At 40.5% G+C, this 24,193-nt stretch overlaps 1 protein-coding gene across 1 annotated transcript in view; it reads right to left on the bottom strand.

Moving 5' to 3' along the window:
- tsnare1 (T-SNARE Domain Containing 1) overlaps positions 1-24,193 on the bottom strand; it is a 188,729-nt gene that overhangs the window by 54,021 nt on the left and 110,515 nt on the right. Inside the window, exon 9 of the mRNA XM_076738024.1 lies at positions 9,576-9,648. Within this exon, the coding sequence (XP_076594139.1) occupies positions 9,576-9,648 (73 nt within the window). The remainder of the gene's footprint in view (positions 1-9,575; positions 9,649-24,193) is intronic.

The following is a 24,193-nucleotide window of genomic DNA, read 5'->3' as shown; positions in this document are numbered from 1 at the left end:
AGGGCCTACTTTAAAGACTGCCAATACACAGAAGGTAATGGGATGAGACAGAGCAAGTTTAATGAACTGGATGGTCGAAAATATTTGGTATTACCACATAATTACCCACATATATTTACAACTGGCCGATAACAGTGAGAGTGCTATTGATTGTTTTGGTGTTGTGAGAATGAAAAGGCTACAGCCAGTTCAAGATGTGGGTAAAGACTTCTCACTGTTTCATGTTCTGACTCCCTCTGATAATTACTGCACCACCTGAGCTTGTAGAGAATTAACATTTGAACTTAACAAGAGCAGGAGGTTGGGTGAATGAATTGCGCTGATTGGCAAAGTGCACTTACCCCTTTGCTGAGTTGGAGAAAGCAGGAATAGAAGTTTAAACTCACCAGATAAAGATCAGAATAAGGCCGACACCTGGACCGACTCATTCTGTCTTCCATTCTTTCTTTTTCCGCCTCTCTGGTCGGGACCTGTTCTTTCTTCACGAGGGACTGATATTGGACTTTAAAGTCAGGTCTTTTTTGCACATTACATTACAATATTGGTCTGTCAGCCTGTCAGTCCACCAGTTTGGCACTAACTTAAACATCTAAAGAGCGACGACTGGATAGCTACAAAATTTTGCACATAACATTTTATACACGTTCCCAAAGGATGTGTTGTGTTAATGTTAGTGATCCCCCAGAACTGTTGTGTACTTCCACCAGCAGGTTGACCTTTTTGGCTCAGAGTGGAATATATCATCAAGAACAATCTCATGGATTAACCTGAAAATAATTTTGGTAAACCCTTTCTGCACTACCACCTGGTCAATAGTTAAACCTGGTTGTCTTACAATGTCAGCATTGTCTTTAGGACCATATTACCATACTGACATGAGGTTATGCGGGTAGCATTTGCTTAAACCACAGCTGTGCCTAAGTAGAGTTTCATGAACCCGCTAATGTGGCTGTAGACTCTTAGAACAACTGACAGCTATATATATATATATATATATATATATATATATATGGCTTTAATCCACCCCCAGGTGAAATTGTCAATATTGTGTCAACGATTTCTCATACTCATTATTTTATTAATGTGTCTGATTTTGATGCATTCAAGGTCCAAAGGGGGGAAACCCTTGTACGACTACGGTATTTGCAATGCCACCTTCTGGTAAAACCAAAATATCAAATAAACACTGATCTCTAGTACATTATACTATCCAATAGAAACAAGAACCTAGCCTGTCCAATGCCAGAATATTTTAATCACCTTGAAAAAGAAAAAGAACGTACTCTTTTGATGTGTACAAATAAATCCGCTTTTAACACCTCTTTTGTGTTGTGTGCCAGAGTTTGTGTGTGCCAGCAGAACCAACCTTGTGATTGTGTATCTCGACTCACAGGTTTTAATATCGTGTGTCCTTCGCCAGCATGAATAGGCCATAAAAGCACTAATCCTTCCTTCTTTAGCCTATTCATTTCTTTGTATTACCCGCTGCTTTTGCTACAAACGCCTCCACAGCACAATCACATATTATTCATATCCACCACTACACCAAGAAAGCCTTGTTCAAAAAAGGCCAAAGGCAATTTCAGTGCATCTCTTTTTAATGGGGAGAGGTCCATTATTGCATGACTCTGTAATGATCAGATTGGACTTCTGCTGTGGTGTAATGTGATGAACGCCTTCCACAGAGTCCTCTTCTATCTTTCTGTTCGCCCATTTGGGTGGGAGCACACTATGTTCTCTGACTTCTATGTCCAAAATACCATATCAGCAGTCTTTCACATGCAAATGACAAAATAGCTGGAAAGAACTCAGTGCAGTTCATGCATATGTGATTATGCTGAACAAGCACGAGGTGTAGCAGAATTCCCAGAAGAAAGAGCCAAAATGTGATGGAAGCAAGTTTTCAATTTATTCTATATCTGACTGAGGAATGACATGAGAAATGTGTTGAAGTGCAAAACATAGATAATGTGTTACCTCATTTTTTGGCCTTTTTGTAGCATTTAGAAAAAATCATTGTTAATAGCCCCCCCCCCCCCCCCCCCCAAAAAAAAAAAAAAAAAAAAAAAAACCCACAACAGAACGGAATTACTGCAGGTTGCACAGAACACAAGAGAAATGCTGTAAAACAATTTAATTTACTTCATGGAAATGAGCTAATAATGTGTCAATATTCTGATAGCATGATTCAGATATTATGTAGGATTATTTGAATTTATATACTAGCAATCAGCAACAGCCTAACACGAGGTCAACATCACTCAATGTCTGTGATAATATCTAAATACTGCAATCACAATGTTAAACAAACTTCTTTGCTCATTTTCCACCACTGACAGATAGGCGACTTCACTAACCTCACGGGCCATGGCAACAAATAGTTGCTGGGTGTGATCATCACTTTTTGGAGTTCCCTGGAAACTGCTGCTATGTAACTCTCTCCCATTGTCTTCTGTACAACCTGCAGCCTTGATTGTGTTTTCTGTATTTTGTTGTCCTTCTTGCGATGTCGAATTGAAGAAGCTAGCTTTCTGTGTCTTTTTCTGTTTTTCTGAACTTGCAGTGCATTGAGCTCTCAGCTGCACTGCAGCTTGTACTGTTTTAGATTTATTTCAGAAGAAATTTTTGTGGGTTGCTCAAATGTGATGGTTCTCTAAAACAGGGATGGGGAACCTCCTGCTTCTACAATACCTGTTAGGATCCACAGTTTCCCCCCTTTGTGTCTTGTATTTCCCCTCTCCTTCTGTCTCTTGTCTGTCTCTCCCATATCTCTCTAGTGTTCGTGTGTCTCCCTGCAGGGGCGTGGCTGACAGGTCGGGCTCAATTCTCTCCTCCTGGAGTGCAGCTGCATTCAATCATTCAATCAAGGCTCACCTGCCGTCACAGTATATAAGCCCTGGCTCTCCACTCAGTGCTCGTCCAATCGTCTGTTCATCTCCGCGGTGCCTTGCCCTCGCCTGTCCTCATCCCTGCCCTGACAGTCCGCGTCCTGGAAGGAAACTGGATCAACACCTGTCTAGCTTCTTCCTCTTCAAGATCAACCCAAACCCAGAAATCTCTTGACTGCCTTCATCTGTTTTTGACAATAAGGACAATTAAAAGACATTGAACGTTTCCCAGTCTCTGTCCTCTCTGCTTCAAGTGTGGAATTTGGGTCCTGTATTCAGTTAAACTTAACAATTCCATTTGATCACACCCAGGATGCAATTCATCAATACATAAAAGCTACTCAGAAATAAAAGAAAATAACATAAAATATTAGCCTAAAATGTCCTTTTGAGAGGTGTGTGGGGCCACATTTTCAGTAATGAAAAAGCCAATCTCGAGAGTCAGCTTGAACCATGCTAAACCGGATGAGCTACAAAGACAAATGTGCTGGGATAAAGTTAAAGTTAAACTGCATTTTCCTACCTTATCCATACAAAAGCATGCTATGACATGTAGAGATGCTGGTGAGAAATGTAAACAAATAAACTGAATATCTCTGCTACGCCATTTAATGTGGAACCAGCTGATGTGCCTGAAAACCTACAACACAAAATCATTGAGCTGCAAAGCAACGACCTGCTAGTTCTGCAGTTCTTTTCAAAAGTGACCCTTGCAAAGACACTTCTGCTCAAGACTGACTGACCCACATCTGGAAAACCAGCTGAAGTAGCATCATCGTTATCATCATTACCATCTGACATCAGACGTCTCACCAAAGAGAAGCAGTTCCAGCCATCACAGAGGTTATAGTGATAAATGTGTGCAGTAAGTTAGTGTGGCCTCCAAGGGTGCTAGAAACATCCCTACCTTTGCTCTCAATGAAAAAAATTCATTCTGTACTATGCTTAAGATTATCAAGAGGCACTGTGGGCTAATAGTCCAGACATTGCTGGACTGCTTTGTTTAAAAGTTTGAAAATTCATAATAAGCACATGCTATGACTTTGCAAGTTTTCCAAAAATATAAGCCCAATGAGCAGACATGATGAGGTGGTTTGAGCTGGCAGGAATTCTGATGACTATCACTATGTTTTTCTCACAAAATGTTAAACAAAAATTTAACTCCTTTATGTCCTGCTAAATTTGTTTTGCTCAATTGATAAAAGATTCACTACACTACATCTATCCATCGATCCAGATTGTTTTTTTTTTTTTTAACAGTAAAAAAAGAGTCCATAGTGCATCAAAATTTTTACTGAACTTTTAGTGAACAAATAATGCACATTCTGGCTTAATAAATCTCCAATGTTCATCAAAGTAATGACACAATTTTGATGTCATCAGAGTTGTACATCAAAAACAATATTTTTGACAGTATTGTGAATTCTATCCTTCTGTTATTGTAGTAAACAAAGCATTTTTAGATAAAATGTTAAAATGTCATCTTTGTAAAAATGAGTGACAGACATCTTTATGTTGTCTTGATGAAACACACAAATTCATTGACTTTTGTCTTGATAATTGTCCGAGGCTGTGACGTTGAGCTTTGGGTGATGCAGAATAAACATGCTAACACTCACTCAGGCATTGTGCTCACGATTTATCAATATTTTTAACTGAAGTTTTAAATAATTATTGACCAGGCAGTTTTGTTAACAGACCCTCATACATTTGTCATTTCTTTCCTCCCCTCCCTCTTCTTCTTCCTCATGTCCCCTTCTTTGTTCTCTTGCTGCTAAAAATGCACACTTGTCCATAGTTTATTGATCACAGTTTGTCCTCAGGGGATACTATAGCCCAGTAGTTTTACTTTGGTGCATTTACAGCGTGTTTTTAATGTTGTGCTTCCTGTCACCCTCTAATAGTTGGAAAATCGTTAGTGCAGCTTGTAACTAGATCAGGCCAGCCTGTTCGTAATTGTTAGCAGTTACTATGTTACTCTTTCCTCATCTTGTTCTTTATTTCCTTTGTTTTAGGGTGTGTGTATTTTTGCCAAGGTAAATCTTATCGCCTGAGCACCTTACTTACACCACATTTTCTCCCTGAAGTTCAGCATGATCACACTGTACCATTGATGGCAAAGGTTGTGAGTTCAAGTCCCAGGTGACAAACCTACTCAGGCAAGGTTTAATGATCACTGTGGTCTGGGCTGTTCTGCTGATGGACCCTCCTGTATTTCTCTCTTTCATCTTCCTCCTCTTCCTGCTTCTTCTTCCTTCATTGCCCAGATTTGACTCACTGCTGCACAACAGCAGCTATATTTTCTTTGTTGACCATCATTTTTATTTGAAAATCTTGACTAAAACTATGTGTATGGCACAAAGACAGAAATATGCATACACATTCCTTTAGTCAGATTTATAAAGCTGTGCTTCTGTCTGATTCTGTTTTATGAGTCTTAGTCCCACAGTAAGCCATAAATGGGTGCAGAAATGCCCTTAAAACACAATTTGCATATTGATGCTTCCACCTGCTCTGCCACTCATTAGACCTGTCAATGAGAAGTGCAGCAAAGAAAAAAAAAAAGTACAATTTAACCAATTGTGTTCCATCACCATCCTCCAACAGCATCAGAACAGCTGTCATAACATGTGGCCATGGCTATTTTATCTAACTTTTCTATTTTATCACATATGCCTGTAAACATCGTAGGGTGATATCTTGTCATCATTATTAAGTCAGAACAGTGATCAATCTGTAGAGCTCATATTGAAACAGACTTGCTTCGTAATTCAGGATCAAGTGAAGAGATCATTAACTGGGAAGCAATGGTTCCAATGACAATAAAAAGAAAAAAACAGACTAAATAAATGCACCGCTGAGTTACACTTTACAGAAGGCTGTGCAGACTACAAAATAATATTGCAGTGAAGGCAAGTAAGCTAAACAAACAGTGTTTTGGTTTCGTCACTCACCTTACGTTTCATGTCCACCTCACCATTTCACTCGCAGCTATCCCTCAAAAACCTTGTGTTCTGGTAGTTCGAAGCACGAGTTAGGTGCACACATTCTCGTTGAACACGCCTCCTTTATAAATACCAGTTTGCGTGTGGGAACAGGCTTTTTGTGTGTACATGTCATTTATACACCTGGCCCCAGGTTTACACATAAAAGCTGATGTGAAACACCTGCTGTGCAGTGACATCATTGATGATGGCTCTATCTACTCGAAAGTTTGACAGCAGTATAGCATAATGGGGTTTGTTTTTTGTTGTTTGTTTGTCTTTTTTGCCATATCTGATTTTGATTGTACTGCCTCTTTAAAACATATTTCCATTTGCAATTAATGAATGAGGCTTGACTTTCATTAATGCTTGCTGTTGCTTTCCATTTCAATGTTAAATTCAGCTTGCAAATAAATGACATACTATCACTTGAACTTTGTTGTTGTCAGGGCACTGGCCTTAAGACTTTCTTACCAGAATGCACAACAAAAGCAAAAGAAAAGGTGTTGGTGTTGTGGTGTTCATATAGTCCAGGGACACAAAAATGATAACAGTTAAAGAAAAACAAATTCAATAAAAAAGCTCTTTGAAAAACACAATAACAGCCTCTCAATTATGTGCACCATCCATTGATCTAAATGTTAGCCATCCTAATCAAGCGCAGTGCATTGAAGGAAAAGAAGAAAAGGAAAAGAAAACAGGTATTCCATTCGTAGAATTGGGATAAGCCAGTCTGAGTCAGTCTGACTCTAAAGGGTATTTAAAGGGCATCTACATTAGCCTGATTGAAGGCAGCAGACAAAAGGACACTCTACAACAAAAAGGCAGCAATTAGCAAAAGTTATTGCTCATTCCTCATCACACACACTCACACACATACGTCTGCACAGTTCACAGTTTTGCACCATAAAGCTGGAATGTGCATAAAACTACACTATTAACCTACAGTATTTATTACACCCAGCTCTTTGCTATCATCTCCCTGTTCTGTTCATACACACACACACACACACACACACACACACAGTGTGTGTGTTGCACGGCGATCTGAGGCCATCACCTAGTTGGTGTGCCAAATGACTGAGACCCATATGCTGCCAATCAGCAGAGGGCGAGGGATGCTAGTTCGGTACCTCAAGCCTTAGCATGTTATGCCATTGAGAGCTACTGTGACTGAACACACTGAAAAACTCTCTGAGGAGATGAAGGATGAGCTAAAGGTAAAGCCAGCCAAGGCACACACGCTGCTCTGACCCCCGACGGCTGGACAGCTCTCACAAATGAATGCCACATCACAAGCACCTGTCACTTCATCAGGACTGACTGACAGCAGGATGTCCATTATCTGTTGATTACTGTTTATTTTATTTTATTTTAATTTTCTGTGATCATAATGTCTGGTGAAAATAACTGCCCTTCTCAGATATCACTCCTCTGTCTCACCCCTCTTGCGATTTGGTGAATTAAGAGTTAATTTCTACCAAACCAGAGTTGGTGATGGTTGGAACATGGTTGGAAAAGGTGAAAAATGAAGGTTTTGGTGAATTTATTTTGTTTCTGTTGAGTCTTACAATGATAAAATGATTGTTTCCCTGAATGGAGTCTGGTGGCTTTGGCAAGAGAGCTTCATTGGCTGTTTCTGGTTAAACAAAAAGGATCTTACTCTTTAACTAAAAGGTCTCTCCCTGTGGGCAACCTTTCTTTAATGTTGACAGACACTTCGAATAACAGTCTGAGCCTGTCAAAGACAAAAACTAAAAATTTTAGTGGGCATACATTGACTCTGTGCAAACACCCTCAGGTATTACACTGCAGCCTGTTTTGTGGCTGCTGGCTGCAGAGCTCTCGCTCGCTAATTGCTAGTTAGCACATGTTAAAACCAGTGCTTTGCCAACCTCTAGACTCCAGAATGCTACCCTGGTTGATAAAATGTAACATCAACAAAGGCATGTGGAATGCTGGCATTCCTCTGAGACACAGAACAGTTTTAAAGGTCAAGAAGTGATCAAACTTTAAAAAGGTGGACAATTATAGGGACTGTGAACAAAGTAAAAGACTGATTTAAAGGTACAGTTATAAAAACAACAAATATTTCTATTTAAAGTTCACAGTGCAGTATGGATGAGAAACTTCTGTGACACTGTGGTCTCCCTCACCTCTGTGATTGTCATGTCTGTGTGTCTCTCTGTCACCAGCATGGCCATCCTGATTCAACCCACCAGACTCATCTGCTGCTTCATCCACATCAGACTGCTTGCATGGCCGTATACCTCTTTGTGGGTGCTGGCATTTTTCAGTGTTATAGGCTGGTGTGGTTTACATGCTGCTGCGTCTTTGTCACTGGGGTTACTTGTGTGTAGAGATGCTTCTCCTTTGCTAGTTTGTGGACTCTTGATTTGTTGTATTATTTCACAAGACCTGTCACAAGAGCCTCTACTGAATAACAGTGAAAACACAGATTGCCAGCTTATCTTGTCAATGGCAAGGAATGTTCTTTCATAAATGACCCAAAATCTAGTCAATGGCTGGCAGAGGGTTAAAAAGCCAAAAGCATGAATGATGTACAGTATAAATCTTATTCCTCTGTGCCATTGCTGTCAATAGGCTATTAAAAGTACATTAATGAGCCCCACTGTTCCCCTGGGTACGCATTTCTTGACCTTAGAAGTATAGAAAGTATAAGAAAAAAGTTCTGAACTCGCTGTCCACTGACTAGTTTATTTGCTAAATACTTTGTGGTGTAAATACCCACTACATTACTAATTATGTATTAATCCACAGCTGAAAATAATCCCAAACAATTGAACTATTTCTTATTAAAAACTACAGTACCCATATGTTTCAGTAAATTCCTGAGCCATTATTAGGAACCAATGGGCTTGGAGCTTCGTACAACACACAGGACTAATGCACTGTTTTGTTTCTGGTCACATTTGTTAACAGTAAGAACAACATAGAACAACACTAACCTTATTCTCTAAAGGAATCAATGGGAACACTTTGGGTTAACAGGTTGAATTATTCTCCCAGTCATTTATTTAGTTAAATAAGCCAAAAGACAAACTGTAAATGAACTGACTCTCCTCCATCCACAGCTTAAGGTGTTTTGCAGCATGGCTACAGCTAAAGACAGTCACCTCAATTTGGAAAGTCATCTGCCTTATCAGACCTTTCACTTATTCTCAGACTTCATCTGCAACCCCATCACAACAACATTTTTCAGGTCTCTTTGTCTGCGTGGTTGTTTGAAATTATTCACTAACAGCCAATTCTCAAGTGAATTTTCATGATGGAGTCAGACTTAGCTGATGGTGGATTTCTGACCCAGCAGCAAAGCCTCTATATCTGCCCTATATCTGTGTCCGAAGTTTCGTTCTGTTTTGCCAAGTCTAAATCACTGCAGGGTGTGGAGAGCTGTTTACAGATATAAGGGTGTCTAAATGGATTTTCTCTAACAGGCCACTCTTTGTAAACTCAGAGCGTTTTGCTCCTCATCAAAGAATCTTAACAGTGAGGCAACGAGGCAGAGGTTAAAAAGTTGGTTTTGCCCAGCAGAATATTACCGCTCATGTTATTAATCAAGCACATCAAATTAAAACGTGACCGCAGAGGTTATCTTTGCTAATTGGGACAACAATGTAAACAATATTCAACACACATAAACACACACAGACACACGCTAACCACACACTCAAAGTCTTACCTATGCTGTCTCCTTGTTCATGGACCATACTGGCCAGATCCTTCATGATCTGACTGACGTCCAGCATGTTTCTCTGTGGAGAAAAGACACAACATGTATGAATGTTCAGTTCAGTGTCTGTCTGAGATCGGCCGCTGACACTGACTCGCTAAGAACACATTAGCCATTACCTGCCTTTTGAAACATTTGCAAAGTATTTTGTCATGAGCCCAAATATGGAATACTGCTCATCTCTGCGTGTCATCTTTGATATGTGATTCACAATGAATTCAGCTAATTAGCTAATTAAGACTACTCCAGTGATTTAGCTCCTAATACATTGTTGGAATTACAATAGACAAAAAAAAAAAAAAAGATCAAATCAAATCAATGCAGCAGAACTAGAGATATCTTTTTTAATCCTCACATTCTTTTCCATTGCTGAAACCTGGCACCTCCTTTACCCACAATGCAGCTAAAATACTGACAGTTCTCTCTGAGATTTGGGTGTGTTATGCTAGTAGTGACTAATATAGCCTCAAGTCTCTAGCGTCAAGCAACTGTGTTCATGTGGGTCACCTTCTCTGGAGTTGTAATGGGAAACATGGTGAACTGAATTTGATGAATTTAACGTTCCTGTTTGTCAGAGTGTTGAGTAACAGGAGACATTAATTCTGAAGCGCTATGACTTAGCAGTTTGAGTCAAACATGACAGCTATATTCTCTGGTTGTGTCTGTGTTTTTCTTGCAGTTGGTTTGTAAAACACACAGCCAGTGGCAGTGCTGATTCAGTGGATCGTAATCTGAATTTTTCCTGGTAACTCACCAACCTCTTTGGCTGTTGTACACAGCTGTCTGCAGGGCGGGCTGCCGCCAGCCTGCCCCTCCATACGCTCCAAGCTAGGAAAAACAATAACCAGGACGAACATTTCTTGGTTTAAGCAGCGGCATGATGCAGTTTGTTTTGAGACAAGGGAAGTTGGGAAAAGCAACCAACCAAACAGCCTGGCAGACCAGCCAGTGCCGTCGGCAACAGGTACAGGTCAAGGCCTGGTGCTGGGCCGGGTCCAGCCCACTGGAGAACGAGGTGAAGAAATGTACATGGAGGGTCAGCCAGCCCTGCAGACATCCTGCCTTTCTGCTCTGCCTGGCCCAGAGACCGTCTGGCAGTGAAAAGCGCCTCCAGAGGAGGAGTGACCCCGAGAGAAGCAGCAACAAGCCAGGCAGGAGGCCCTGCAACACCTGAATAGGTCAACGTGTTTACCAGGGAAACACCAGCTCACAATCCGCTGATTCAGCACCACCGCTGGCTGTTGGTTTTGTAAACCAACCACAAGAGAAGCAGGCACAACCAGAGGCGAACATTGTATAGCTTCTATTCTTGACTGAAATGTTTCCCATTACAGCTCTGGAGGAGGAGTGACCTGTGTGACCGCAGTTTCCATGGGAACACAGCTGTCAAGGCTTTCATCATATGGGAGCGGGCTTGGTTTCATCTACACTGGGTTTGAAAGACAACAAATGAGCTCGGGCCCAGAGAAGTCAATGGCAATTCTGGATATTGTTGATATAATACAGTTTTTGCTTTGCCTGGTAGAGTCTTAACTTGCTGCGACAACTTGGGTTTACTGAAGTGTTCCCAAGCCCACGTAGTAATGTCCTTTATATGATGGTTTGTTCATGTTGGTTTTCAATGCATTGCTGCCTGAGAGATCAGTGGTCACAGGTATTCAATGTTGTTTTTTGGCCTTGCGTGCAGATATTTATTGAGATTCTCTGGATCTTCTCATGATATTATGCATTATGGATGGAAAAAAATCCCTAAAGTCCTTCCAGTTGTTTGTAGAGAAACTTGGATCTTAAACTGTTGGACTACTTGCCCACTCAGTTTTTCATAGTTTTTCAAGTGGTGAACCTCTCTCCATCCTTGCTTGTGAACGACTGAGCCTTTCCAGGATGCCCCTTTTGATACCCAATGATGATACTATCACCTGTTACCAATGAACCTGTTTACCTGTTAAATGTTCTTAACAGGTGTTTTTGGAACATTCCGCTACTTTCCCAGTCTTTAGTTGCTCCTGTGTGTGGCTGCATCAAATTCAGAATTAGCATATATTTGCAAAATTAATGAAGCTGATGAGGTCAAACATTAAATATATTGTCTTTGTACTGTTTTCTATTGCCTGTGTATCAAAAAGGATTTGCAAATTATCACATTTTGTTTCATTTAGATTTTACAGAGCATCCCAATGTTTTATGATATCAGGATCGTATCAACACTGAATGTGTGGTTTGGTGACTGCAGGTTGGTTCCTTCAGTTCATTGTTCTGCCCATAAAAAGTCAGCAAATAGTGAAAATGCCTATCACAGTTTCCCAGAAATTACGGTAATGTCTTGCCTTGTCAATTGTCCAGAGATACTGCTTTTACCATCACAGATCATGTCTTTAAATTACACTGATGTCTTGTGCAACTTTACATGCTTTGCACAAGACCTCATATGTGCAACTACAGATGGGGGATGGATTTGTTAAAATAAAATCTGAAATTCCAAATCTAGTTCCATGTCCGCTTAATTTCAAACATTTTAAATACTAAATATTGTGTACTTGGCTTGACTGGAGTAAAAAAAAAAGAAGAAAGAAAGAGCTCAAAGTTTTTGTTCAATTATTTCTCTGTCAAGGCACAGAGCAAAGTAGTGCAGCTATGGTTGACCACAGCTAATTCTCCACAGTCTCTGAGTTTTGAATCTGCTCTCAATGTTTCAGCTCAAAGCAATATGAAAGCTTATAAAACCTCTGTCTATCTCCTGCTCACAGGTCCCCCCTTTCCTCCATTATGGCTCCATGCAATCACAGCTGCGTTTGTGTAGCCTAACCCAGTGGGCCATCCATCACAGGTGGCGGAGATTGCTGTGGAAACTGGCAGCCATCCTGCCACTTGGCAAAAACCATTTGGATAGAGCCAAAATGGCCCCTGGCAAACCTTGTGATGCTAAATACTTTTTTGCATTTATCTATGGGCAACCCTGTCTATCATGCTGTAATAGAATAACAAATTTATTTTACCTGGCAAACCATTGGGCAATCAGGGCTCATTTCATCATAATGACAGAGCAGTGTGTAACCAATTTAGCAAATAGTGTGTGGAGGTGAATAGGCAGAGAAAGACACACACACACAGAGATGTGATGGGTTGGGACCCCTGCCTAAGGGCTGAGTGGGTGGCCAGGCTTCAGGCCAACACTGTGCCCTTTTCCATATTTCATGGGCTTTAAATTCTGCTCATGGCCAATCCAGCAGCCACTAGATACTGGCACTGGGCTGGGAACCAGGACTGGAGATTTTTCTATTATGTTTCCAACAACAGGTTTACTACAGGATGTTTTCTTATCACCAGGAGGCAAATATATCAGTGTGCTCAGAGCCAGTTCCTGCTTCAGTTCCTGTGTGGACCTGATCAGATGCAGGGGAAATAGACTATGAATTAGTTGTCAGTTCAGTCCGTTTGGTCTTCACACATGGCGCGTCCGAAACCCACACTGCATACCACTGGTGGCACAAATACTCTGACCTTTTACTTACCACGGTGTAGAAAAATATTCTGCTAGTTCTGCATTCAAAGTTTAACTTCAAAATGCATAAGCATTAGCATCAAAATATACTTGAAGTATCAAAAATAAAACTATTCATTATACAGATTTGCTCATTTCAGAACAATGTATATTATTACATTATCAATGAATTATCAATGAATTTTTGAAAGCAGTTAGCTCAAGATCACAAGTTAACTATTTCATTATCAAGATAATAAAGCTCATTTTCTTGTGATAATGGGTTAAGTTATCTTATTGTCTTATAAAAATGAATTTCTTGAGATAACGAGATCATTTATCACAAGGAAATTACTTTTATCTGCTTCAGCTAGCGGCTGCTCAAATAAAGCCTAAAGTATAAGCAGAGGTAAAGACATTATTAAGGTCATCCAGTTAGCAGTGAAACTCACAAGCCCGTCCCACTGTCCATAGTGACCTCAGTATCTCCACATAGTCCACAGACCCCTGTTGACTTCGATCTTAGACTTTTAGCAACAAATTTATGCCATAGTTAATTTCATGGGAAATCAAGTCAAATTCACTCAACTTCTGTAGATTCTCATTAATGATGTACGTCACTTTAATGATTCAGCTCGTAAAGGTGGAGCCAACTTCCATCACTTCATCTATTGCTGTGTAAATTATTCTATAATAATGCATCATAATTTATTAGATTCATAATTATTATTATTGTTACATAAATCACTGGACTATTAAAAAGGAACAAGAGGTTTCGGTGTTCATCCAAACAGCATCGTCAGTTATAAAAAAGTCACAGGAAGTAACTCTGGCAAGAATTGCATGCAAAGAAGTCACATGATCAGTGCTTGACCTGAGATGTAAAAGTCACATCTCCAGTGAAAGGTCACTGAAGTGTTCTTGCCAGAGGAGATTGTGGCTGACATTTTTATGGAAGAAATGGAGAGGAAAGTGTTACACACCTATAAGTGTGATGCCCTGAGCCAGTGATTCAGGCATGTGGATGACACCTGGGTGAAAAACAAGAGCCATGAAATGGCTTTTGTACAGATCACATTAACTCAGTGGATAAAAACATCAAGTTCAGATGAGTTTAAACCAAGTAAAATTTTTGGACTGTTCCATAAAGGTGGGGAAAGAGGAAATCCTTCAAGTGGAAGTGCCAGAACCCCACCCTGCTGGCCAGGATCTCATGTTTGACTCTCATCGACTGGAGCAGAGACTGGGAGTGGTAAGTATCTTCAAACATCAGGCTTAGACTGTACCCACACATTCTGAGGCTCGAGAGAAGGAACACAACCACAATAAAGAAGCACTGACAGGATATGGCAATCCAGAGTGGGCATTCAGCAAAACACACACAAAACACAAGAAGATATTTAAGCAATTAAGAAAAAGGGACCGCAGGGACAGAAGAAACCATGTCCTCACTCTATCGCTATAACTGGAGTGTCTGAAAAGTCCCAACCAGTTTTTCACACATTTACAACAAAATAAACATAGTTTTAATGCCAATGAGGAACATACAGACAGATGGTTTGAAAGAAGTGTCGAGGATGCCATCTCTGTCAAAGTGGAGCAGCCCTCACCAAACGGAGGAGGGGTTTGAGACACCACCTGACCCCAGCTCACAATGCTGTGTTACAAACTGTGCCTCAGGGCTTTATGGATGAACTAGTTTGCTCCACCTCACAATGATGAGGAGAGGCACTACCATAAGCTGCTGGAACACCATCTCCTCTGGGAAGCACACTTCAGTGACATTTCAGTGGTCACGTGACTTTTACATCTCCAGTCATGTGACTTGAAATGGTGGGCTTTCATGCAGTACCAAAGGACCTGAAACAACTTCCAGAGAAAACACAGGTTTGCTGTCACCATTTTCCAGAGCACTCTTTTGAAAATGTTACACAAACAGATGGATTATGCCATGAAACTTCTATTGAAGCCCGATGTTCCATCCATTTATCCTGGAGACACAGCGAGTATGAGCCAACACGTTGGTGAATTTATTTTTCCTGTGTTTTATCCATCGACTGTGTCCAAACAAATCTGCAGTGCGCTCGATAATGTCAGCCAATGTTACCTTGTGATTGATGTCAAATACTAACAGGACATTTCTTATGTCGTCGGGGTGTTGATGAAGAAACTTAAGGGAAAAGTTACTCAAAACAGTTTGTCAGATAGCTAAGATGCTAAATTACATGATGGCTGTAATTATCATAATAATTGTGACAGAAAACTTCACATGACTTTAAGGTTGTTCTTCCTCAGAACTGCTTTCCTGTTGGATTGTGGCTGAATTACCACTACATTATCATGTAGAGTTGCATCTAAACCATTTTAAAGCATGAAGGGAGTTTTTTTTCCATGGAAAACCTCTAAATATGTAATTTTGATTAACAGAGGTAAGTTTTTAGGGGTTTAATCAATGCTAGGAGAGGAATTTTGATGGCTTTTTACTTGATCATGTATCAGAGAAAATCCTCACTCTTGCAGACATTTCACCACGGTTGGACGTTACCATGGATCTTTCATGATTATGCAGAAAGAGATTATACAGCAGTCCTGTGGTTGGTCCACTTTGCCTTCTCACTACAAACAAAGTTTATTTGGAAATAATACCTTTCACTCCAGCCTAAATGAATCAAACCTAATGGGTAAACATACCACATTTTGAACTGTACTAAACAGGTCAGGATGGTGTCTGTTTCCATAATCTCAGGAAATTAACTCCCTGGATTAAATCTGATATTACAGCTCTTGGTGTTATCCTTGATTGAGATCTAATATTCAAATCAGCAAGTCAAATCATTCAAAACGCTGCAGCTCGGCTATTAACCAGAACCAAGAGGAGAGAGCACATCGGTCCAGTTTTAGCTGCTCTGCACTGGCACTGGCCTGTAACATTCAGAATTGATTTGAAGGTCCTGCTCCTTGTACACAAAGCCCTTCATGGGCGAGGAACAAGCTACATTGCTAAATCCCTTGTACACTATTTGCTTCAAGAAGACTGCAATCATCTGCTGCTGCTTTATTGGAGGTTCACAGCAGAAGCCAAAAGAAAATCGGGGTTGCAGCCTTTGTCAGTTAGGCTCCAAAGCTCTGGAACACACTACCTATAGATATCAGGGAAGCAGCTTGCTGAATGTTTTCAAAAGAAAGCTAAAAGCTTATCTCTTCTCTTTAGCCTTTAACTAGCTATGACTTCCTGATAGAGGCTTGAAACATTTGTGCTTGCCTCGTGTTCATGCACTGCTGCACTTCTTTTAAAATGTCGTAATTTACTTGATTTTATGTAACCAGTATACTCTATTTTAACTTTTTCTTAATTATTATTTTGTAGTGGGTTTCACTTGACTTTACTTTTAGCTGACATGCTATCTGCTGGTGAGTTGATGAGTCTATTATATGTAGACTGGCCTGTTTTATCAGTGGGTATTGTTCTCTATCTTATTTTGTATTAATTTTCTATCCCTGTTTTATGTTCATTCTCTGTCTTGGTGCATGTGTTTTCTTTGTTGAAAAGCACTTTGAGCTGCATTTCTTGTATGCAAACTGCTGTACAGTAATGATTCTTCTTCCCATTATTGTTCTAATAATTATAACTATTATTATAAGACACCGAGGGCGTTGCTTTTTTTGATAAGGAAGGATTCTAATGACTGTAAGTGAAGTGAGCTGGAGTGCTAACCATTATAAGAACTGGCTGAGTTCTCTAAATGACAAATACATGCTGTTTACCATTGTCTAGCTTAAAACACAAGGAAATAGGACAATCCAGCACCAATAAAAAATAACTTGGAATTGTGTTTCTGAACAACATTACATATCTCGATCCCTAATGCCACATCACATTGTACGCACTCCAAATATGATCATCAGGAGGGAAAACCATTAAAGTTACATTGAGTTGCAGACATCAGGAAATTCTGACTCTACAATATCACCCACTTTACATGACAGTTACATCTGAATAAAATCCAATTGATTCAGCGAATTTAGAAAGGGCTGCACACAGTTTGTCTGGCTTCACTTCTTAACTTTTTATTTTGGGTTTATTTTCAAGGCTTTCAGCATTAGTATGAATTCAGCTAAATGTTCTCAGTGCTTCTCAGTTCTCTGTGACATCTTTCCCTCAGTGCTTTGTTTTTCACCAAAGTCAAGGAAAATGGCAAGAAAAAAAAAGTCAAATAACATTATTCTTGACTGATTCACCCTGAGTCTGCAACAACTCCAGGGGGGCTGTGCTCTACAGCTGACCCTGGCCTCACCTCCCTGTGAGGGATGCATGCAAAAACTTCACGTGCAGGGATCAATAGAGTGTCAGAACCTTTGTTGCATTACAAAAAATGTTGTGATAGTAGCCAATGATTCAGACTGGTCCTCTGTGCTGACGCTCACCTCCACTGGTACGCTGAGCCTCCTGTCAATCCTGCAGCTGTTGTTATTATGTGTGACTGATGAAAAGAACATACTTGAACAAATGAAAAGCGCCAAGGGTCTGTACATTTTCATGAGCTTAAAATGTCAGATTCCAACTCAGACATCTGTTCCATCTGACACTGGGGCCACTGCAGAGACAGCAAAAATACAATTAAACTTGAGGCCAAGATAAAAAAAAAAAAAAAAAAGTCACAAATACATGCCTGCTGGCAGCATCTGATTGACACCTCAGTCACCAGCGCTGCATGCCTCACATTTCTCCAGTCATAAGGATCTGTCTGATACTGGCTGATAGGCACACTTGTGGGAGATATTGCAGCTCAATCCAAAGCTTTGCAACCTGCAGATTGTCTGATGGAGGATGAGCAGGGGAAAAGTGACTCCTCTCTCCTCTTACTTTCATGTTTATGCTACTTAAAGATTGTTCTGTTCATCTACACAGAAAACAGTTGTAGCATCAATGAGCATCCCCTGTGCCATGACTTTATTTTTCTTATGCCTTGAAAACCCTACATTCTTTATTAATAAAAATACGTCACAAGCTATCAGCACAGTGAGGATGATGTCCAACCCAATGTGAACAGTGAGCAGCAGGAATAAGAGAAAATGTCACACATGTTGCAATTTGCATTTTTTTTTAGAGACCAGCAGCTTCCATGTTAATATGTCATTCAGTCTTTCACTGCAGAGTGGTGATGAGACATGAGGCTGTACATGGAGGTCTCCTCTTGTGCCTGCAGAGGGAAGTGTGGCACAGCAGTGCACTCCTATCAGCCTCTTTAAGGTGAACCGGCTTCAGTAATAACAGCTGATTAAGTATGCAAGTCAAGCATGAGGAGGGAAAGCGCTGATAGACAGCACGACCCCTGAAGAGGCGTCTGGGAGATTTACGGCGTTTTCACACCTTGTTCGCTGGGAGAAGTTACTTGGAAACTCTAAAGTGCTCTCTCCCACTTAGTTTGCTTCTTTTGGCCAAATGAGAGCACAGCAATCAGAGCGAGACCTCGCTGAGAGAGAAGTGTCTCACTACATTCCCAAACTAAACTGACTTCTCCTCTGGACTCTGAACGTGATGTGACTGTGATCAAACTACAGCACGCACTCGTCACCCTGCGCTGTCTGTTGATGTGACTACATTCATTCACATAAAACAAGAGTGACTGGAGCTGTGTGACAACCGTCTTCGGCCTCTGCAGTTAGACAGCTTGTCTTGTCTTTTCTTTTAGCGCCAGATATATTTTAATGTATCCAAGCATATATCAGCATCACTACTAGAAATCTTCAACTCTATCCCCGTGTTAAGGGACCCTGTGGGGGATCCTAGTTCTATGGGTGAGACACTCCAAATGTATTGCGTGCATACAGACACAGAAACTTATATTTTTGTTGCTTTTAAATGAAAATGAAGATAATGATTAATTAAGTAGTAACTCAACTGTACTAATTGTTATATACCCAAACATAACGTTCCTAAATTAGGAGATGACAGATGGGATAATAAAGGCACATCTTACTGTTTTTACACATAAAGGTCAGTCTACTAGTTATGAGGAGTACCACTCAGAGTGTGAAAACAGGAGCTTTGTCAGGTCTGACAGAATAACCCTGATGGTACTATCAAAATGTTCACTCTTACCATGTTCAGATAATAAACCCTATTACAGATTGTGGTTGTTATGACCAAGATACGACCTGTTTGGAAGTTTCATATTCTCGGGCAAATAAACTGCTAGAATAATCTGACTTTTGCGCCACGCTCACATAGAGTATAGCTGTAGAGAAGTTTTACATTGTCATGCCAATGCTGTGCAAGAAAATGAGAACAGTGGAACATGTGCCGTACTGTGTTTTAGAGGGTAAGTTGTTGTGTGTCTCAGGTGAAGACTAGTTTAGGGAGCACATCAACTGACTCTGTCACGTCAGTTGTTGTTTGACGGCATTCGGTGACGTATCCACTCTCCACAGGCACATTAGTCATCATTCGCTGTCAAAGCTTGTCATTTCATGTCCTTTTTGTTACCGCTGCATACTGGCAAATCCATAGCCTGCAAGCAAGGAAACAATTTCTTTACTATGTGCCACACAGCACAGTACAACTCCATGCTCCTAATCAACCCTGAATATAGACAACTCTGCAGCCTTAGATGAACTCAAGTGTAACAAAGCAACATTTTTAAGTGAAAATCCAGACATCTGATCAGCCTAAAACACGGTGTTCCAACCATACTAATGTGTATGTAGGTACATTAGGAGCACACTCTACTTGAATTCAGATGGTTACTGACAAGAAATCTCTCTCAAGAAAGGGAAGTGTGGAGTCAAAACAAAATACTCACTGTCTCCTTAACAACAGCAAGAGAGCAATAAGTGCTTCATCCTGAGCCAGATGGAACTCTTCATCACTTCCACCCCCCACATATGAAGCATCCATGTGCGCCAGCCATGTAGCTTATGATTTCTTGCCATTGCATGCTATCTGTGTTATGACATCCCTCGAGCACAATAAATCTCAGCTCACCTGCACCTGTGGTATTTCTGTGCTTCACTAAAAAGACAGACACTTGCTGGCTTTGCTATTTAATTGAACGAGAAGCATCAAAACACGAGTTATTGACATGTTTCAATGTAAGTACAGAAACTTAATTAACCTTCTATACTTGCAGGTCCTGGGTAATCACTGAGAGAGGGCCTCTACCCTCTGATTTATCTGGTAATGTTCTGCATTCATTTTCATATTACAGATGTTTTCTTCTATCTGAATGAAGTTGAACTCAGTTCATCAAGTGAATCTAACACGAACCAACTTTGGCTCTGAAACAGCCTGAACACTTCAGATACAACAGGAATGGTGGGGAAAAAAAAAAACAAAAAAAAAAACATGAAAAGGACTGAAGAGATTTATTAGATGGATGGTTTTCAGTGATGGCATCATTTGCATCATTCAAATAAAATTATAAAGTAATACTGTCACAATGCAAATTTAATTAGATTGATGAAATATAAGTATAAGTAGCTGTGGAAAACTGAGTTGAAATCTAGTTGCCCCCCCAGCTGACCCCCTCGAGAGCTCCCCTGAGGCAACCTGTAGAAGTGACTGTCGATTTTCATTACATTCATTTCTCATTTTTCAAATTAATAACGTTCTTTATAGCACAATATATTCTGAAAAAAAAAAGACTTTCAGTTAATCAGTAATGTGAAGTTCATCTGTAGATTGACTTTGAAATTAGTTATGTGTAAGTATTGAAAGTTGAAATATACTGTTTCAGTACATTGTGCTTTGAAAATTAGTTTGATTCATTATTTTGAAATAGAAATAGCTGCTTTGAACTGAAAAATTGAGATGCAACCTTTATATTCATATGTGGTGCAGTTGCAATGTTGTAATCAGAGTATTTGGACATGTTGGTTGTAATGTTGTATGCTTTGCACAGACAGTATGGTCATCTGTTTTTCTCCTGTAAATTTCTGTATCCACTAACAGTAAACATTGTGTAACAACTGTTGTAAAAGATCATGATTCATGTTGTTTTGTACATTTGCTGCCTATGGTGGTGTATATAGGGAAACTGAAAACAATCTTAGTCACCCTGATGAGGCCAAGACAGCCAAAAAACATTTGGTGAATAAAACATGGTCCACTACCTTTGATGGACTTGCACTGGAGCTTATACTAGTCAGTACTTCACTATATTTGCAATCTCAAAGTAAGAAACTGTTAAAACACTTGCTAACATACCAGTATTTCATATTGTATGTATGGAGATACACACACATATATATATGTGTGTGTATATATATACACACACACATGTATACACACACACACACACACACACACACACACACACATATATGTATATGCTCTCTTCTATACACATTTATGTACTCTCTCTCTCTCTCTCTCTCTCTCTCTCTCTCTCTCCATACATAGAATATCCCCTCTTGCCCCCATGGGAGGGCGGTGTGTGTCTTTTCTCCTCAAGCTCAGGTCCTCTACCAGATGCCTGGGAGTTGGAGGTTTCTGTGCAGCTGTTGCTTGGACTGCATTCTTCTGGACAGAGACCTCAGATGTTGTACCTGGAGTCTGCTGGAGCCATTCGACTAGTTTGGGAATCACAGTCTCTAATGCTCCTGTTACCACTGAGACCACCTCGGACTTCACCTTACACATCTCTTCCAGTTGTTTTCTCAACTCCTGGTACTTCTCAGTCTTCTGGCGCTCCTTCTTTCTGATATTACTCTCATCTGGGATTGCCACATCTATCACAGCTGCCCTTTTCTGCTCCTTGTGAACCACCGTAATATCTGGTTGGTTAGCCAGCAGCTGCCTGTCAGTCTGGAACCTGAAGTCCCACAGGATCCCCACTGGGACTTGGGGACTTCTAGTCCATACTTGGCACAGATGTTCCTGTACACTATCCCAGCTACTTGGTTATGCCTCTCAGTGTATGCTGTCGCAGCTTGCATCTTACACCCTGCTACTAAGTGCTGAACTCTCTCTGGAGCATCTTTGCACCGCCTGCACCTTTGGCCCTATCTGCTGTGGCAGACCCCTGCCTCTATGGATCTGGTGCTTAGGGCCTGTTCTTGTGCTGCCATGATCAGAGCCTCTGTGCTGTCCTCCAGGCCGGTCTTTTCTAACCACTGACAGGATTATTTGATGTCAGGCACTTCCTCTATCTGCCGATGATACATCCCATGGAGATGCTTGGTCCTCCACAATATTTTCTCAAGGATTTGAACAAGCTGACGATGGTTACAAGAATGCCTGCCACGTTGTTGTCATTTGAAAATCAAAGACCGATGACCGCCCAGTGAGTGGCATGTTGGTCCGGTCAAGTGTAGGAATTGTTCATGTTGACATCTGAGGAAGTAATACCAATAATATACTGTAATCATGGTGCAGATGATAAGACACATAGTTAGTAGAATGTAAAGATATGGATGATCAAAGCCGCTTGAGCAAAGGACAAATAAGTTTATCTGCTGTTCACTCTCATGCTCAGTCATTCCCCCTCCCCCCATGGCACTCTCACTCTCTTTGATAAGTGTGCTTAATGCTGATATGAAATTCTTCCCACATCTACCCGAGCCCAAAGGCATCGGGCAACAGGACACAGTGTCACTGCCACAGCAGAAAAACCGTTAAGCAGATTTACTTGCACGCTTACTGGTGAAAAAGGGGGCAGGGGAAAAAATGATGACATTTTTCCCACAACGACTGCATGAGACATCTCTTTTTTGCCCTTACTGAATAAACGGTTTATAAATGTAAAATCATGTTTCCTCTCTGGCAGCAGCCCAAGGACCAAACACCCCTGAATACGGAGCAGCAGGGCCTGAAGGGCAGCGAGGAGACAGAGCTGAAAATATTAGTGACAGAGGTTACAGTCTGCTGAGGCTCAACCTGCTTCCTCTTCTGTGATTTCAAAATAACAAGGATGGAGGCAACACATTCACTCTTGTTACTATTAGTGAATACCTTTGCACATTTTTTCTTTTTGCCACGCAACTCATGGGCTTAATGCCAGATTCAGACTTGGGAAATACCTGCAAGTGATTGATGATCACAAGAAATCACCAACAAAGGCTAAGACAAGGAGCTAACAGCCAAGATTCCTCCACCCAAGTTAAACTTTACGGCATGTTTTAAAGACCACCTTTGTTTTCCAACAAGCGGCAGTGGTGGAAGAAATATTGAAATGCTTTACTTATGTACTAATACCACACTGTGAAAATACTCTTCAAGTAAAAGTGGAGCATTCAAAAACCTTTATGCTATTTTGTGTCATGTCCAACTCCACTTTTGCTAGTTAGACAGCACATAATGTGGGCCCAAAGTCAGAGAGGTTGTATTTAGTCTCTTAATTAATCATAGGTGTGTTTTGGATCATACCATGAATTAAACTAATCAGAGTGCCATAACCTATTCCTTTTAAAAGCAAATTGCTAATGTATTGCTATTGACATCGTTGTTTGAGTTAAAATGACCATGTTATTAAGGTTAGAGGACCTTGGTCTTCATGGTAACAATGATAAAGATGTTTAAGATTAGGAGAAGACTGTGGTCGTGCCTTACAAACAACACAGAACATCAATTTCCTGTGTTAAAATCTGATGTTTTATTGACCCATCCATCCACTCGGACCTCCTCCATCGGAGGACTTTGCCACTTTGTAATAACATCATCTGACTTCCTCCTTTGTTCTCATCAAAATTACTATGGCCACAGGACGTCTTTGTCCCTTGAACATAAACATATGTTGTTTTGGGGCACTTGCTGAAATGACTGTTGATTGGTGTTGTTCTTGGAGAATAGTCTTGTCCATCTAACACGTTGATACTGACCACGATGCAGTGTCATGGCAACTGCTGGCCAGATTGCTGTGGTTTTAGATATCTAGAGTATGATGCCAAACAATTTTGATGATTCTCTGACCATTTAGAGCTATCATCACATTAAGTTTCCCCATGACCAACACTTCCCAGTACACACATTATAAAATAAGCCTGAAAAAAAGAACAAATAATGAAATGTGCAAAGCACATTGTAAGCCCAAATCAGATGAAGCTTTTCCAATTTGGATGACCCATGAGCTTTCTTCTAGCAGATAGA

The sequence above is a fragment of the Chaetodon auriga genome, chromosome 8 (assembly GCF_051107435.1).
Source record: "Chaetodon auriga isolate fChaAug3 chromosome 8, fChaAug3.hap1, whole genome shotgun sequence".
NCBI lineage: Eukaryota > Metazoa > Chordata > Actinopteri > Chaetodontiformes > Chaetodontidae > Chaetodon > Chaetodon auriga.
This window is presented reverse-complemented; position numbering and strand designations above follow the sequence as displayed.